Source organism: Carettochelys insculpta, chromosome 6 (assembly GCF_033958435.1).
Source record: "Carettochelys insculpta isolate YL-2023 chromosome 6, ASM3395843v1, whole genome shotgun sequence".
Taxonomy (NCBI): domain Eukaryota; kingdom Metazoa; phylum Chordata; order Testudines; family Carettochelyidae; genus Carettochelys; species Carettochelys insculpta.
The window spans coordinates 20831835-20851089 of NC_134142.1; the positions used below are offsets into that span (position 1 = coordinate 20831835).

Sequence of the window (19255 nt, forward strand, 5' to 3'; positions counted from 1 at the left end):
CAACGTGAGCTGGTAGATATCGATACAGATACCCTCTCTCTCAGGGGTACCCTCTTTTTTGAAAGGTCAAATATGGTAACCCTAATAAATGCAGTTATGCCTTTTTATGCAGGGCTATAAACAGACAGTTCACTCATGGCAGTTTCTAGTCATTGATAAAGCTAGAGGAGAACAAGATAAATCAGTATATATGAAGGAAGGCCTGTATTAAAGCCAGCCATGAAGACTTTACTTATAAGGACAGCTGAACATTCTAAAAGCAATCAACTACAAAATCTTTTGTTATGTATTTAGAATTTACGTTAGTCAAGTTGAGACCAGTATCTAAAAGGAATGTGGAAATTTAATCAAGGAATATGTGATTCATTAATGATTTACACTAGCCAGAACAAGACACAAGAATAGACTTTTACCATTGAATAATGTTTGCTTCCTGTGATTTCAGGGAAGCTACAAGACAGTGGACTCAGGAAGACAGCTCTCCTGACACCAGTAAACAAAAGATTATTATTCAGTGTTAGAGTGGCACGGTTAAAGCAAGATAGAGGGAAGTACCAAAAAATGAAATGGAAAGATCTTACTTTAAAATACTGGTTTTTTTTATACAAGAAAAATGTCTGAACTTGACATATTCTTAAAATCCACATTCCACAGGAAACAAAACTAACAATGTATCTCCACTCAGAGTCACCAAGATTGATCAGCCAGAATTAATCTTATTGGCTATACTGATATCCTACTTTCTCCCTCCCCTATAAGCAAACCAACCCATAAGCATCTCTTCTCTTCACAAGCTCCAGCCAGTTAATGGATTTTCTATTATACCCAGAAAGTCAGAGTGAGAAGCCTAGAAGTCCTAGACTGAGGTAGTCTCATAGACTCCTTATCATGGATCAGGAAGCCTAGATCCTGAGGCTATGTCTGCACTTCAATGAAAAATCGTGACTGGTCCATTCTTGCTGACTCTGGCTCATGGGACTTGGGCTTAAGGGTCGATTAATTGCTGTACAGAGGTTCAGGCTTGTGCTGGAACTCAAGCTTTTGGGTCCTCCCACCTCTCACAATCAGAGAGCCTGGGCCCACACCCAAATGTCTGCATTGCAATTAAACAGGTCTATGACCCAAGGCCCACAAACCCAGGTGGCTAGCCTGGCGCCAGACCTCTGTTTTTAATTGCACTGTAGATATACACTTCATGCCCTTCCTAAAGTTGGAGCTCAGACAGCATTTAAGCTCCCAGGCAGGGAACCTAGAAGCCCAACTTTCAGGGCACTCAGCATGACAAGACTGCTAAACCCTGGAAATGATGGGTTCCTGGCACTCCACATGGTGGAACTGTCACTCTGCTGGAGACTCTTCAAGTCCAAGTCTCTGACAGAACCCTTCCTGCATTTCAGAGGAAGTTGGTTAAAACCAGATTGTTCACAAAAGCATTTAGGTTTTGATTAAATTGGCATTTTCCACAATGAATCCATGTTATGAGGATATTCCCACAAATTTTATGATTACTGATGTAAAACAAGTTACCTGTTCCGTAACTGGTGTTCTTTAAGATGAGTTGTTCATTCCCATTCCAAGTTGGGTGTGCGCTGGTGCACGCCCAGTTGTCTGAAGCTTTTTTTGCCCTAGACAGCAGCCATAAGGTTGGAGTGGTGCCCCCTGAAGTGGTGCCAGTATGGCAACCAATATATGTACCGTCTGACTCGCCCCCCACGCAGTTCCCTCTTACCAGCTACTCCAACAGTGGGGAAGGCAGGAGGGTTTTGGAATGGGCATGAGCAACACATCTCAAAGAAAGAGAAGTTACCCATCTGTGTGGTAACGATGGTTCTTTGAGATGTGTCCCCGTGGGTGCTCCACAGTAGGTGACTACCCAGCAGTGACCCCAGAAAAAATGGAGGCGAGTACCAGATTATGTGTAGGTTGCCCCCAAAAGGACTGCTGTTGGCAGGTGTGTATCCCCCTCCAACATCTGGTGGATGGCGTAGTGTCTGGCGAACGTGTTGTAGGATGACCATGTCACCGCTCTACAAATGTCCTTCAGGGAAACTCCTTTGAAGAAGGCTGTTGAGGCTGCCATTGCTCTGGTAGAATGAGCCCTGGGCAGAGCAAGTACGTGGGTCTTGCGCAATGCACAGCACATCTTTATACAGAATGTGACATTGTTTGAGATTTTTTGTGATGATATCCCTTCCCCTTTTGATCTGTGTGCAAGAGACACCAAGAGTCTGTTCATCTTTCAGAAGGGTCTGGTCCTGTCTATATAGAATGCTAGTGCCTTTCTCGCATCAAGTGCATGGAGCCGCATTTCCCTATTTGAGTTGTGCGGTTTGGGGTAGAAGGATGGTAAAGTTATCAGTTCATTGATATGAAACTGTGAAGATATCTTTGGAAGAAATGCCGGGTGTAAGTGCAGTATCACCTCTTCTTTGGAGAAAACTGTATAGGGTGGAATTGCCATTACCACAGCCAGTTCACTTACTCTGCGAGCAGACATGATTGCCAGGAGGAAGGTCGTCTTTAAGGTAAGCAGGCGAAGAGAAATGGTGGCTAAGGGTTTGAAGGGTGGCCTAGACAACATACCCAGAACCAAATCTAGACTCCATGAAGGCAATAAGGGCTTCTGCGAGGGGCATAGGTTCGCAAGGCCCTTTAGAAAACGCGTCGTAATGGGGTGGGAAAAGACAGTCGACCCTTCAGCTGCGTGGCAGAAGGTTGATCTAGCTGTTAGGTGGACCTTTAGTGATGGTAAGGATAGTCCTCCTTGCTTTAGGTCCATTAGATAGTCCAAAATTGAAGGGACTGGGAACTGCAATGGGCTTAGCTGTTTCGACAAACACCAGGCAGCAAAGCGCTTCCACTTGTACATGTATGTTTCCCTGGTTGAGACCCGTCAACTGCATTGCAGGACTTCTTTCACCCTTTCTGAGCATGCGTTCTCTAGGGCACTGAACCAGGGATTAGCGATGCTTTGAGGCGTAGTGTTCGAGGCTGAGGGTGCCTCAAGACTCCCCAGTTCTGTGTGAGGAGGTCCGGTAGAGTCAAGAGGGGGAGTGGTGGGCAGCACGACATGTGCTGAAGCAGGAGGAACCAGTGCTGATGGTCCCACAATGGGGCTATGAGTATTAAACGTGCTCCCTCTCTCCTTGCCTTTTCCAGGATCTTGCGGATAAGTACTGTAGGACGGAACGCATACAGCGGGGGCCCCTCCATGATAGCAGGAAGGCGTCCCCTAATGAGCCCCGGTCAATGCCCGCTCTGGAGCAGTATTGAGGGCATTTCTTGTAGGTCGCAAACAAGTCTATCTGAGGAAACCCCCATGTGTTGAATATATGACAAAGCAGATCAGAGCGGATCTCCCATTCATGTTCGAGAGCAAAATGCCTGCTCAGCTGATCTGCCCTTGCATTACTGACACTGGTAAGTATGAGGCTCTTAAGGTTATGTTGTGCTCAATGCACCAGTTCCATAGGCGGACTGCCTCTGTGCATAGTGCACAGAATCTTGCCCTGCCCTGTCAGCTGATATAATACACCATGGAGATGTTGTCGGTATTAACCCCAACTACTTTGTATTGCAAGTATTGGAGGAAGTACTTGCATGTGTTCACCACTGCCCATAGCTCCAGTATATTTATATGCAATGTCCTCTCTGTATGGGACCATTGCCCTTGTGTCGACTTGCTTCCCATATGTGCTCCCCAGCCCATGTGGGAAGCATCTGTCCTACGAAAAACTGTCGCTGGTGGTTGGTGAAAGGGTACCCCTGACAGTAAGTTCTTGGGGTCCGTCCACCATTTCAGGGACTTTTTCACCTCCGCTGGAGGTGATACCTTTTTGTGAATGGCATGCCTTGTTGGTACATACACGGTTGCCAGTCAGTGTTGGAGGCAGCAAAAATGTAGCCTGGCATTCTGCACCACAAATATGGTGGCAGCCATGTGCCCCAGTAGCTGCAGGCAATTTAGCACTTGTACTCTGGGGCTGCATATAAGCACCTGAATCAAAGACTGGATAGCCTGAAAATGGCTACGTCTACATGTGCAGCCAACATCGAAATAGCTTATTTCGATGTTGCGACATCGAAATAGTCTATTTCGAGGAATAACGTCTACACGTCCTCCAGGGCCGGCAACGTCGATGTTCAACTTCGACGTTGCTCAGCCCAACATCGAAATAGGCGCAGCGAGGGAACGTCCACACGTCAAAGTAGCACACATCGAAATAGGGATGCCAGGCACAGCTGCAGACAGGGTCACAGGGCGGACTCAACAGCCAGCCGCTCCCTTAAAGGGCCCCTCCCAGACACAGTTGCACTAAACAACACAAGATACACAGAGCTGACAACTGGTTGCAGACCCTGTGCCTGCAGCATAGATCCCCAGCTGCCGCAGAAGCAGCCAGAAGCCCTGGGCTAAGGGCTGCTGCCCACGGTGACCATAGAGCCCCGCAGGGGCTGGAGAGAGAGCATCTCTCAACCCCCCAGCTGATGGCCGCCATGGAGGACCCAGCAATTTCGACGTTGCGGGACGCGGATCGTCTACACGGTCCCTACTTCGACGTTGAACGTTGAAGTAGGGCGCTATTCCTACCTCCTCATGAGGTTAGCGACTTCGACGTCTCGCCGCCTAACGTCGAAGTTAACTTCAAAATAGCGCCCGACGCGTGTAGACGTGACGGGCGCTATTTCGAAGTTGGTGCCGCTACTTCGAAGTAGCGTGCACGTGTAGACGCAGCTAATGTGTAGTAGGCAGATACACTCTTGCCTTGATGGAGTCTATGCTTAGTCCTATGACTTCTATGTCATGTGTGGGTTCCGCTGTCAACTTTTAGAATTTGAGGACAAGACCCAGCGAGTGGAATGTCCTCGCTGTAGTATCTATCATATGTAACACGTCTGTCCATGAGGTGCCTTTCAAGAGACAATCGTCCAGATATGGGAAGATGAATACGTCTTGCTGGTGCAGATAAGCTGACACTACAGAGAGCGTCTCTGTAAAAACCCTGGGCACTGAAGACAGGCTGAAGGGGAGGACTTTGTAGTGGAAATGTTCCATACCTATGGTGAAGCGATGGAAGCGCCTGTGTGCAGGGTGAATGGTTATGTGAAAGTACACATCTTGTAAGTCGAGGGCTGTGAACCAATCTCCATCATCCAGGGCTGTGACTATAGATGTGATAGTGGTCATCTTGAAATGCTGTTTGCGGAGGTGCTGATTGAGGGCCCACAAGTCCAGGATTGGTCTCCAACCTCCTGTTTTCTTTTCTGTGAGGAAGTACCGGGAGTAAAAACCTTTCCCTTGGAACCCACTTGGGACTCTCTCTACCACTCCTATAGAGATGAGGTGATTTACCTCTTGTTTTAACAGATTCTCGTGAGAGGGGTCCCTGAAGAGGGACTGGGTAGTGGGTTTTGGTGGAGGTAGGGAGTGAAATGGGATAGCATATCCCAGAGCAATAATCTCCAGCACCTATTTGTCCATGGTGATGCTTTACCATCATCAGGAGAATGGTCTGAGACGACGGTGAAACAGAGGTTGAGGTGGTTTGTGGCACTGAGTGATGGTTGTGGCCTCGCAGTCCTCAACATAACAGTCAAACTTGCTGCCTGGCTGTTTGTGGAGCAGGAGTACGGCCTTGCTGAGGGTGTCATCTAGGTGTCCTCTGATGTTGCTGGCGCCCTTGGTCATATCCCCATTGGTACTGTGGGCGCTGAGATTGATATGTGTAGTGCCACTGGTATGAGTAATATCTTTTCCTCCTGTAAGGGGGAGTGTACATATCCAGCATTCTCAGTGTAGTTCTAGAGTCCTTCCTGGAGTGGAGGACAGAGTCTGTGGATTCAGCGAACAGTTTAGTCCTATCGAAGAGAAGGTCTTCGATTTTTGTTTGCAAGTCCTTAAGGATACCAGATGTCTGCAGCCAGGATATTCATCACATCACCACTGCGGTGGCTATAGAATGTGCTGCTGTGTCTGCCATGTCTAACGCAATTTGGACTCCCGTACAGGAGGCCGTATACCATTCCTGAATTATTGCTTTTAGAATTGGCTTCTTGTTGTCTGGGAGGAAGTCCATAGTGATATGAGCTTTGTGAAGTTATCAAAATTATGGTTGGAGAGGTGTCTTACTGAAAGTCAAAGGCTTCACTGCAAAATCTTCAGAACAATCTAATGATATAGATATCATCTGTGGGGACCTGAAAAATGGTTTGTCACTTAGAAAAGGTCAAAGCCAGGCAAATATTCTAGAAGAATTTGGAAAATGGAAATGAAATAGGAATGTGATTAACTGTAGCTTTTTCTGCAAAACACAATGTTAGGGTGTGGAAGCAGTCTCTCCTTTCCAAAAGCTCTAAAGCACGCAGGTATGGGTGACCTAGGATGATCCAAGAAGTTTGTCATTTGCAGGAAATCAATTCTCTATTGAAAAGGAAAGGGAGATGTGTGGGAATGTCCCACAGGTCAGTGACTTTCACAGAAATTAAAAACTTGGATTACAGAGTAATTTCCCAACTATTTCAGAAAAGTCAAACCACCATATAAAAAAAAGTCCTGCAGCATCTTAATAACTAACAATTTTATTCAATAGCTTTTGTGGGTAAGACCCACTTCTTCAGATTTTGGAGCAGAAATGAACCTGAAGAAGCTGAACCGGAAGAAATTAATCTGAAGGAGTGGGTGATTTGTAACCGCAGGTCCATAAACAAGGTTACAGTGGTTTGAGAGGCATCAGTTGCTGCTTGTTCTATTGGCGCTTTTAAGAGGCAACCATCTAACCAGGGTAAGATGACCACACTGTCTGCAAAGGTGCCGCTGCTACAATGGCTAGAACTTAGGAAAATACCCTTGGCGCAGTGGGCAGGCAGAAAGGAAGCACTCTGTTCTTGTGATGCAGGTTCCCAAAAGTGAACTGCAGGAACTCTCTGAGTGCTGAGTGAATGGTAACATGAGAGTAAGTACCTTGTACGTCAAGAGCCAATCTCCTTCCTCTAGTGCTGGAATTATGGTTACTGGGGTCACCTCCTTGAAACTGTTCTTGCACACTAGTCTAGTTTTCACAGGCTGAGAATAGGCCTCCACTCACTCTTTTTCTTTTGAGTGAAAAAGTAACCTGAATGAAACCCTCTGCCCCTGCATTGTTGTGGTATGGGTTCTACTGCACCCAATTGTAGGGGAAGGTATATTTCCTTCTGTAGCAGGTACATGTTCCTGAAGAGGTCCCTGACGAGGAATGAGAAAGATGGGGTGAGTAGGTGGAGGGACAGATGAGATGGAGTCGTCCCTCTGAACAATTTCCAGGACGCCAGAAATTTGTCTGAGGTGATGGTTTTCCAGGGTGGATAGAATGGTGACAGCTTGTCCCTAAATGGACTGGAGATTAACTGTAGCTCTGGGATTGGAGAACGTGGGTTTCTTGTGTCATGGGTAGTGCAACCTTAGCTGATGAAGAAGCCTGGAAAGCTGTGACTCTGACAGACCTACCAATGACATAGGAAAGGCTGGGGGGAGGGGGATAGCTCAATGGTTTGAGCATTGGCCTGCTAAATCCAGGGCTGTGAGCTCAATTTCTGAGTGGGCCTTCTAGGAATTTGGGGCAAACAGATTTAAAAAAAAAATCTGTCAGGAATGGTGGTGATAGTGCTGTGAGTGCAGGGGACTGGACTCAATAGCCCCTTCCAGTTCTGTGAGACAGGTATATCTCCATATATTCTCTATACAAATGTATTGGGTCAGTTACTCATTTAAGCAGATTCTGAAAAGATTTTAAATCATCTCCAAATATGGAGGGTGGCTGCAGTATTGTTTTTGTTCAGAGACTACAAGAAAATATGGTAAGTAGGAGGGTATCACCCCCAGGCACATCCTCAGGCTCTTCTATGTCCTTCTTCCTGGGAAAACTGGGGCAGGTGGCAAAGGCGATTGTATTCTTCCAGATCTGGGCAAGTTTGGGGCTTGATGTTCCAGGTCTTGTATAAAGCCCACAGGTCCCAGAATGCCCAGTTTGATGGAAGCCTGCCAGCATGTTCCATGCAGAGATCTTTGGTGTCAGAAGGTCCAGGCTTGAGTGAGGACCAGTGTGGGATGTACTCCCTTGGCTCGTCTACACTGTAGGCAAGAAGAGGTGCAGAGCCAGCAGCAGTACTAGCTGGGCTTTGTCCCAGACTGACTGGGGTGATGTCAGTGCCAAAAAGCTGAATCCCTGTAGTTGAAATAATCAGCGGGTCCATGTGCTGGATAAATTGTTGCAGCTCCAGGAGGTTTGGTACTAAGGACAGAGGCAATTTCTGGCTGGGAATCAGAGCAGGGCTGCTGGTACTACAGGCCTGCTGCACTGCATAAGTACAGCAGGTGGCACCATTGCGTTGTGCATTGCCTGGGTTTTCTCAGGCTGTACCAGTGCTGACCTAGGAGGCCTGATGCTGACACTTGTTATCTCCCTGAGGGCTAGATGGCACCAGATCTTTAGCTCCTCTGGAGATCTTGGTACTGGATATTCCTAGTGCCTCATGGTCTGGCACTCCTGGTACCAGGGCAGACTTTTTCATCTGAGAAAGTGGTACATTTTAGACAAGTCTTGCAGTGAAGACTGTGATTGTTTTTTGAGACTTTTTTTTTATTTAAAGGAACAACGTTCATAGTAGCCATTTTTAGAGGATCCCATGTCTGAGACTGTAGGTACCGGACTTCTTCTCTAGCCAGAAGGTGCTCAACCCACTTCAGCCCAAGCCCCGCCCCCCACTCCACCCCCATCCTGCCCCATTCCACCTGCTCCCCCATGACCCTATCCTGCTCCTCCCACCCATCCCACAAATCAACTGTTTGAGGGGGCAGAGAGTGCTGAGGTGGAAGAGTTCAGGGGCAGGGTCACTGGTGGGCAAGAATTGCTGAATGGAGGCGGGAGCTTGGTTGCTGGTGGGTGCTGAGCAACCACTAATTCTTCCCCAGGAGCGCTCCAGCCTTGGTGAACCCATGGAGTTAGCACCTATGTCTGAGGTGGCTGCAGGTAACCAACCACTGGCAACAGGGCATCCTGGGCTTTGGGTCAGAGGCTGGTTTCAGGGATTTCTTTATTAGCAGCAGTTCCAACTGGACATCCTTAGCCTTCCTTGTCCTAGCTGTCAGTTTTCTGAAGCAAAGAAACTTTTGAGTTTTGTCTCTTCCCCAAGGCAAGAGACACATTGGATGTGTCCATCCAAGAGTAGTACAGAAAGTTTGCATGTTAGAGAGCATTTGACATCTGGAGAGCCAGCCATGTCTGAGAAGCTATACTGAAAGCAAGAATGGAAAAGTTTCATTCTCATGCCTCTTCTGCTGGATGGTTACCCTCCTGATGTGGGGCACAGGAGAGGACTAGGAACGATTTTTTTAAATGATAAAGGGGAAAAATTAGGGAGAAAGTAAGGAAAAGAAACAAGGAGAAGTCCTGCAGCACCTTCTAGACTAACTGGTGTATTGGAGCATAGGCTTTCATGGGCAACAACTCACTTTGTCAGATGCATATGCTCCAATAAATGTGCTGCTCTAGAAGGCACCACAGGACTTCTCATACAAGTGTCAGCCCACGATTTTAATACTATGTTTCATACATAATCATCATATTACTAACTTTTTGCGAAGTTCAAAAAAGGCCTGTTATAAATTATATATATTGTTTATTTCTGCCTCAACAAATACTGCAATTACAAATAAAAATAATTCTTATTAATCAGGTTTTTTTTATATCTTATTCAAGGGCAAAACATAAGTTGCAACTTCAATGCAAAGTTAATATTAACACAATGCAAATTTTCTGTCTGGGTTTTTATAAACTTGTTTGCACTTCTTAAATATAGTCACTAGAATGTTATAGCAAAATGTTGAAAATATAACAATTTACGCTATAATTGATTATACTACAAAATATTAAAAAGATAACCAATTTCAACAGGTTTCCACTCCTGCCTCCCAAATACAATGAAATGTCATGAAAAATAATTGTTTGTATTGTTTGAATAGACTTGCGTTTAAAATTGATTTACTGAGTTTGTTTTTTTTTTATAAAAACGTTTGTTATTTTAAAGGGAAGTAGTGGTTATTAAAGTTTGCACTTCTAAAACAGTTAAACATGAAATTGACATCACAAGCAAATTAAAAGGCTAGCATAAAAATTATAACCCTTTAGCTAAAAACAAAGTATTCAGCAGGTGAAAGCAGTATGCCTTTTCACAAAATATTGTGAGTATCTCCTTTAGAGTTACGTATTATATTTAGTAGAAAATACTAGTAATGTACCTCAAGTGAATATTAACATGTTTACAAGAATTATAAAAGTATAGCTTATGTTATAAGAGACTTGATCTCTATTACATTGTAAACAAATTGTGTTAATCTGTGTATTATATTTAAGTAACTGAAAACAACAAAAACGTAAAAACAAACAAAAATCTTTATTAGGTTACCCAATTTAAGCGATTTAAGATTGCATCCCACAGATTGAAGATAACAAAAGATATCATTACAGAAGGAATAAACCTTAAGAATTAAGAAAAACATAGGGCTTTATAAACTGATGGCCAATTATACCTGATTCTGCTATATAGGGGCAATTAAGTGTGCAATGGGCAAAAAAAACACTACAGGTGAACCTCTTTAATTTGTGACTCTCTCATCTGGCAACATTCATAATCCAGCATGATTTTAGTTAGCTGGACAACCACTTATCTAGGTGTGGCCAAGTTTCTCATGGTTCCATAAAGTTTGTTTCCAGCCACCAGTCCTGGTTCTCAAGTGTTCTGTGATGTTATTTAATTGTAATTTACCCTCTAAATGTCTTCTAAGAGCCCTGTAAATTGTGGAAGTGTTGGTAATGGGCTGAAAAATACTAACCTACCATCATCCAGCAAATTCTCTTGTCTGGCACTGGTCAGGTCCCAAGACCATGGGATGAGAGAGGTTCAATCTGTACTCTTTTTTTACATGCCCTTCAAAGAGGGAACAAAAGGAAGGGATGGTGATTGGAACTGTCTATTTTGTGGATATTTCTCGACTCACAATATCACTAAAATTAGTGTTCTTTTAAGACTTCACTTTAACTTTAATTTTTCTGAGTTGCTAGCCTATTTATGGTGATTGACACTGCCACCTACTGCTTTAACACAATTAAAATACTTTAAAATATCTCATCTATTAAGAATATACTGGCACATCAATAATCACTAAATGTAATTTTTATTAACCACATTTGTGATGAAGGGGAAAGATGCTATATATCTTATCTTTCCTATATCTTATTTAAAGTTATGCATTTTATTCTGAACCTGGAAGCATTATATTTTGTGATGGTAAAGAGGTTGGGTTTTAGGAGATCTTAAAAAAGAATGAATGAAGGAACAGTGAATCAGTTTCAAAAAAAGATTCTCTCCATCTATGAATACTCATATATAATTATGTTTTATTATGTGAAAGTGGACAGTGCAAGTGATTATATCCTAAATGTGCTATTTAATTATATACCATAACTAAATCTGTACACAAATATGCCTTGAAGTCATTAGTACATAAACAAAAATGTAAGTGCCAATTAACCTTTAATTATACAAATTAACAAACTTTCTGTATGATTTATTATTCAAAATTCAAAACATACAAATAAAGCATAAATAAAATACAATGTGGAACTTCAAATATTTTATCTGAAAAACAAAAAGCATTTACTCATCTTCAGCTGTTGTGTACTTTAGCAAAAGAGCTAAACAACTGAGACTGTATCTATTTTTTCCCCTTGGGTTTATTGGGTGCTTTTCAAAAAGTGTCCCAGGAGCATTATTAAAAGAAAGAGAGCCTCTTGATCTAAACAAATGTGTTCTATAAACTGTATTTTCCGTACATGTGTACCTTGATCCTTAGTCTTTGAGAGGAAAGATCACAATTCACTTCTTTAACTTATTAAAGAGCCCCTAGGACATTCCAAACTGCATACCACCTTCCTCTTTAGGATCAGAGGGATGTGGAATAAATCTTTAAAGATCATATGGAAAACTGCAGTAAATTAAAAACTGGCTTTAACATGTCTTTCATTAAGGATTTCTTATAATATTTAGGTATTTAAGACAACCAGTTTATGTAGCTGGTAAAGAAAAGTGTACTTTCCTCTTTCATTCTGCCTTTCAGACTGATTGATGATACGCTTTGAATCCACCTAATGAAAGAAAAAGCAAAATTACAATGTCAGAAAGATATAAGATCATACGCTCCTACTCTGCAAACATGAAACGTCTTCCCTTCTCACCTGACCACTAGCTTGTTTTCCAAAGACTTTATTGTTCCAACTCATAGAAACTTTGTTCATGTTTTATATGGTATGCTTAAATATGACACAAATATTATGCTAGAAATCCCAAAATTACATCATGGGATGCCTGTGTCAGAATTTTATGTTTCAGGTCCACCAGCTTTACCTATCAAGTGAATAATAATGTAAGCATTTTATAATTACCTGAAGTAAAATTCCCTAGCCCACTCAGACTTCAGATGCACCTTGGCTTTTTGCTATATGGCTTACACACAAACTTGCTTTTATTAAAGATTAAATAAAAGCAAAGTATATGAACAAAAAGTTATATTAACTTATTTATTACCCCTCATCCTCTTAGTGTTTGCACTGTACTTAAAATCCATGACTTGTTGTTCTTTGAATTATCAGGTCAAATCACATTCATATGCATGTACCTATTGGAAGAGGAATTAGTACAGAGCTTGGCTTTACCATTACTGACTTCTCAGCTACACCATGAAATAAGGATCAGCCATAGGTTTTTCAACTCTGTAGGCAGTTTAGAAATAAAAGGAGAGTATGCAGCCACTGAAGGTAAGATACCACTGTGGGGGTTAAGAGCATCTAAAAAAATTAAATGGAGTTTTTCCTGAGACACAAATTGTGGAATAGCATATTTTGATACCAAGAATGGCTACTGAAATTTGAAAAATGAGTAGCAAGCACTATTTCTGCCTATGCAAGGAATGAAAAGTAGGACTATCCGTATACCATATCAGAGCTGTAAAGGATAGCTATTTTCTATTTATACTCCTATAATACATCAGTATAGGACAACCTTACAATAAAATTAAAACAAAATAAGCACACTCCATGACATCTGATAAGGATATTTGCTCTCTGTGCTTATCCCATTACCTCACTTTCCTTCTCTTTTCAGAGGAGACCTAACATGCCTACTTACCCATCTTAGAAAAGCACCCAGTTCTTTCTCACCTTCCACCCACTGAAAGATATTTAAAACCCACTGACTTGCCTTGTTCCTGCTGGTCCACTGACCACTAAGCTGGCCATGAAACAAATGCTATGGGAATCTGGTTGCATGTGGTGACCCACATAGGAAGTTAAGAAAGATTTCTAACAGACTGGCTGGGCAGCCTAGGACTCACTCCAAACAAAACCCTACTTCTGAGTTGCAGGAAACCCTTTGAAATCTCCAGACTACCTCCTGACCCTAAAGCCATCAGGTTTCCTGAAAGTATAAAAAAGGAAATCCTGTTATACAACAATCGCCAGCAATAAAATCCAACATATGCTGCAGTCAGCTAACAATTCCCAAACAAGCAACAAATACACCAGTTTTCAACCTGTCTTTAGTTAAGTTTCTGCTATTTGATGGGAAATTCCAAATGGTTAATTTCTAAGGGGGACATAAAGTAATAAAATTTTTATCCTACTGAGCAGCAACCAACAACTCTGCCGGATATCAACCTTCACTTCAAGTGTCTGGAGTGTTCTGTTTGGAAATAATGAACATCAGTGGCTACAAAATAAAATAGGAAGCATTACAAAAGCCAGACTGAGTGATTTTTCTGCCCACTCTCCTCAAAACCCAACCTACAAATCTCTGCTGTTACCCAGATCATCTCTACTTGAGTCTAAAAACATCAACAAAGGACTGCACTAAGACAAAAGTCATCTTATTCGTGACCATCAGTACTGAACCTATCGTAAGCCTCCAGATACAAAGGAATTATGTAATAATACATTCTCCTTTGCTTAGTTTTATTTATTTTTTTTTTAAGAAAATTATAATCTTACCTGATTCCACTCATATGGTTTCCCATACCACTTAGGAGCAACTACTTTTCGAGGTTTTGATTTGCAGATTAAACTGAAAATTATATAAAAACCTTTAAGAAACCCAGTGATATATAGTTATGTTCAAATAACTAAATATTTGGAAATCCATTACATTAGGATAATGGATGAAATATTAAAATTTTATGTTAGTTTAATTTGCTTATGTATTTAATATACAGTTTCCAGAGTGAGAAGTCAGACAAAATCATGCCCTACTAAAATTATTTGTTTTAAAACTGTATTATGAGAGGGAAAAAAGTATTTGGTATGGAGTTGTTTATTTGCAACTGTCATGTAGTCATACATTTATGTACACTTATTCATTTGAATACATTTTAGCTATTTTTAGATCATTTTGTTTTCTCTAGCGAACTCTATTATAGATTGTCTGCCCCAGTTATTTCCTCGAGCAATGTGATGTACAACAATAATACATTTTAATTAATTCCATCTAGATGTGTTTTTCAAATACACATTTTACACTTAAGTAGTGGTGACATTTTGTAAGTACAGTTCATTTAAAAAAAAGACAGTGGAGGGGAAAACCGTGAAAGACTTAGCCGGATAGTTTTATGCTTGTAGTGTCTTTGGAACACTAAATACAACAATCAGAAAAAAAAAACAAAACCTGAAATACAGGAAAAGAAAGATTTTACACAAGGAAACAAAGAAGATATACAATAAAACCCTATGCTAACAGACGGTCTCTTCTTTCAAAATCAGAGTATGTTCATCTGCTGATAATGGGGGTGGGGAGTAAGATGTAATTTTACTTCTGAAATTTGATTTCTGGATACTCTGATCCACAATTCATAGGGGCCCATATCCACTGGTCCCTCACACTCAGACTCCACACACCTGCCCTCCAACTGCCACCCCAGTCCTGCACCCCTCGCTTCCAGACCCCAAACTCCCACCCTACTCCTGAACTTTCCTTTCTGCCTAGACCCTGCACTGCTCCCCAGCCAGGCCCTGCTCCTTTCCTACGGCCCAGAGCCCAAACTCCTGTCCCTGGCCTGCTCCCCAGCAGTCACCTCACCCCGTAGGCCCCTCATAAAATCTCATAGCTCCAGGCCCCAGAGGAGTTAATCTGACCCTGTGAGGAAGCCCTGAATCTTGGCACCTCCTCCCCGCCCACTGCCCCCCGTGGCTGGAGCTTGAAGGGAGTGAGGTGAGGGTCTTTTCCCTGCTTCTCAGTTGGGGGCCACATCTGTGAGGATTATTTTCCCCTTCTCACTTGGGGAGTCAGGTTAGTAACATGTTTTGTTTTGCTTCCCACTTGTGTGTAGCCTTCAACTAAATTTTTTGTCAGTCAGTAGCCTGACCCAAAAAAGCCTCCCAAGCCCAGCTTTAGAGAACTGCCACTGTGACTCTTCATAATAGAGCTGGCTCTGCAGAAAGCTGTAGGAGACAGATAAACTGCAAGCTTCACTGACATGAGATACCCCAAATACTAAAAACTGTTCTTTTGATATTAGATCATGAAAATCAAAGAAGGATTGCTGCAAAGACGTGGGTAGGGCCTCAGGTAACTATCCTGCTTTCTCTTGGGACAACTGCAGTAATGTAGATAGAGCACTCTGAAATTCAAAGTTCTTGGTCTGCGGGAGGCATCCCACAGTGCTCCAGTGGCACCACTCTGGCCACCACTTTTGGCTCCGCTGATCTCCAGGTGTGCAGGAAATGGTTTGTGAAAGTTTGAATTTAATTTCCTGTCTGACCACCCTATGAGCGGAGCAAGCAGCATACTTCATTAGTACATGAGGCCATGAACTTCTAGGGTCACAAACAAGCTCCAGCATGGAACGTACAGGAGCTCGGGGATCTTATTACTTGGAGTTGAGGGGATGATGCTGTGCTGGCAGAAATATGAAGTAGCAAAAGAAACGCAGACATCTCTGCCAAGATCTCACAAGGAACAGTGGAATAAGAATACACCAGGGACACCCAGTAGTGCCATGTGAAAATAAAGGGTCTCAAACAGATGTACCAGAAGACAAATGAAGCAAAATGGACATTCTGGGTTATCACTGCAAACATGCTGCTTCTATCATCAGCTGCATGGGATTCGAGGAGGGGACCCAACTACTGTCCACAAATGGTTCATGCAAAAGCAACGAGGGGTCCTGTGGCACCTTACAGACTAACAGAAATGTATGAGCATAAGCTTTCGTGAGCAAAGACCCACTTCATCAGATGCAGGTAGTGGAAATGTGCAGAGGCAGGTATAAATAGGCAGGCCAGAGCAAGGCTGGAGATAATGAGGTTAACTCTGTCAGGGAGGATGAGGCCTACCACCAGCAGTTGATCTGGAGGTGTGAACACCAAGAGATGAGAAACTGCTTTCATATTTAGCTAGCCATTCACAGTCTTTGTTTAATCCTGAGCTGAGGGTGTCAAATTTGCAGATGAAATGCAGCTCAGCAGTTTCTCTTTGGAGTCAGATTTTAAAATTTTTTTGCTGTAGGATAGCTACTTTTAAATCTGTTACTGTGTGTCCTGGGAGATTGAACTGCTCTCCTACAGGCTTTTGTACATTGCCATTTCTGATATCCGACTTGTGTGCATTTATTCTTTTCCGTAGGAACTGTCCAGTTTGTCCAATGTATATAGCAGAGGGGCACTGCTGGCACATGATGACATATATTACATTGGCAGATGTGCAGCTGAATGAACATGTGATGGTGTGACTGACCTGGTTAGGTCCTGTGAGCATGCTGCTGGTGTAGATATGTGGGCAGAGCTGGCACTGTGGTTTGGTTTCTGGATACCTCCCAAGAAATTCCTCTGAAAGCCTTTGGCAACAGCAGGGAAGACGTGGCAGATGAAGAGGAGGAGGACGACGACAATGGTCAGCACGCAAACCAGCTGATCTCACCAACAGTCAGGAACCTCTTTTAACTTTGGACCTCATCCCTTCTTCCTAGGACATTTCACAGCTGGACCCTGATGGCAGGGAGCACAACATGCTGCAAGTGGGTTAATGCAACTGGGTGATCTGTGGTGGGTGCTGTACCTACATAGCCTGGACCCCTCAGAATAACTTGTTAATGTGTCTGGGGCACTGATACTCTCTGCACATCTCCATAAAGCTCACAGACAGGTACTGTTCAATCATTTGCAAGAGGTTTTCGAGGAGGCCTGCCTTATTCTGAACTCCACAATAGAACACCTTTCCTTGCCAAGCCAGCGATAAGCCGTCTGGTGTCATTTAACCACAGAGCAGTGCACCATAACAACCAGCCTTCTGCCTACAGTCAGCCAGCATCTGTTACTTGTCAGTGTTTGTTATACTAAGCAGGCTGATATCTCTCATTACAATCCAGAGGAAGCAGGGGAATGGGACATTAAGCTATAAGAGCTCCTTACTGCGGTCCAGGCTACCTGTGTATGGCTTCATGAGTCAAGGGAGCAAGGGGTAAGTTGGATCTCCCACGATCACTATTGGCATCTCCACGTCTCCAGTCGTGATATTCTTGTCAGGGGGAAAAAGTTCCACTCTGCAGCTTTCTGATCAGACCAGAGTTTCTAAAGGGGCGCATGTTGTATTTTCTGACCATCCCACATTGATGTCAGAAAAACGACTCTTGTGATCCACCCATGCCTGCAACACCATCGAGAAGTAGCCCTTGCAATTTATGTACTCTATGGCAAGGTGATCCAGTGCTAAGGTAGGGACGTGCATTCCATTTATCGCTGCCCTCCTCACCTTCACAGTTAGGGAACCCCATTGCAGCAAAACTGTCTACTACGTCCTGCACCTTTCCCAGAGGCAATGCCTTTTGTAGCAGAAAGGTATTGATTGCCTTGGCTACCTGGATCACAGTAGCCCCGACAGATTGCCCATGCTGAATTAACTTCCAACTCAGTAGTAGCTGCCTGGCACTGCAAGCTTCCACGAAGCTATTGCCACTCGCTTTTGAACTGTCAGAGCAGGACTCATTTTGGTACAGCAGTGCTTCAGAGGAGTGAGAAAGCAATTCATAAAGTTCCACAAAAGTGACCCTACGCATGTAGAAGTTCTGTAGTCACTGCTGATCATCTCATACCTGCAGAACAATGAGGTCCCACCAGTCTGAGATTGTTTCATAGCACCAGAATCAGTGCTCCACTGCTTACAAAGCATCAAGTGCAACCATCAAGTGCAAAGCATCAAGTGCGATCTCCCTGCTTACTCCACTCCAGCATTCCACATTCCTGTATGTCCATGTCCTCCTCAGCACCATCATTGCTCTGAAGGCAGCTCAGGCTCTGCACATACTGCAGCACAATGTGTGAGGTGCTCATAATACTTGTCATAACAGTTTGAATTTGGACACAGCAGTTTGAAGTTGGACAGGTTCCATGCTAGCTTTGCAAAGGTATCTGCACAGAAACCCAGCGAAAAAGGTGTTCAAAACCACTTTTTGCGATTTCTTTCCAAAGGGAGGGGCAGGAGACAGTGCTCTATGGGAGGCTGATGACATACACCCAGAACCACCTGTGGGACTTTTGTGTCCCATCAGACACTGGAAGCTTAAACACGGAATGCAAGAGGCAGCAGGAACTGTGGGATAGGTACTCACAGTGCATTGCTGACAAAATCAAAGCTGCCAACCCTAATTGGGATGTACTCCATTGACTTCACATGCAGTATGCACATTCACCCTCAACTTTACAAAATTGAGTGCTAAAAATCAACTTTAACAAATTCAATCTAATTTCCTAGCAGAGATGTGTAACCCTTCTGCTGGAAGGAGTTGGCAGCAACAGGGCTAGCTTCAACATCTAGGGGTTCCTTTTTTCATCCATCTCACTCAGAACCAGCTCAAGCCCCCACCCAGTATCCTGGGAAATTCTCATACCCCTGGGCACCCCAGAGACGCAATACTTCCCCACTCGCAAGCACAGAGTCTGAGTGTAGAAAAGAACTTTTAATAAAAAAGGCAGAAAGGTCAATTAACATAAGCTTGGGAAAATACCACACCCAGAGTTCATAACCAATCCTCAAGTAACTGCCCCAGCTCAAATGCATTGAGCAATGTCCTTGGCCTCTCAGGTTCACCAGTCCAATACTGTAAACAGCCAATCCACATATCTAACTTTCTCTGCGCCCCCAATCCAAATGCCCCACTTACAACTTGGCCCAGTCCGTGCGG

At 43.3% G+C, this 19255-nt stretch overlaps 1 protein-coding gene across 1 annotated transcript in view; it reads right to left on the bottom strand.

The window, feature by feature from the left end:
- Positions 1-12077: 12077 nt before the first annotated feature.
- TDRD9 (tudor domain containing 9) overlaps positions 12078-19255 on the bottom strand; it is a 123846-nt gene continuing 116668 nt past the window's right edge. The window contains 2 exon segments of the mRNA XM_074998701.1: positions 12078-12179; positions 14076-14148. Coding sequence (XP_074854802.1) covers positions 12078-12179; positions 14076-14148 — 175 coding nt within the window.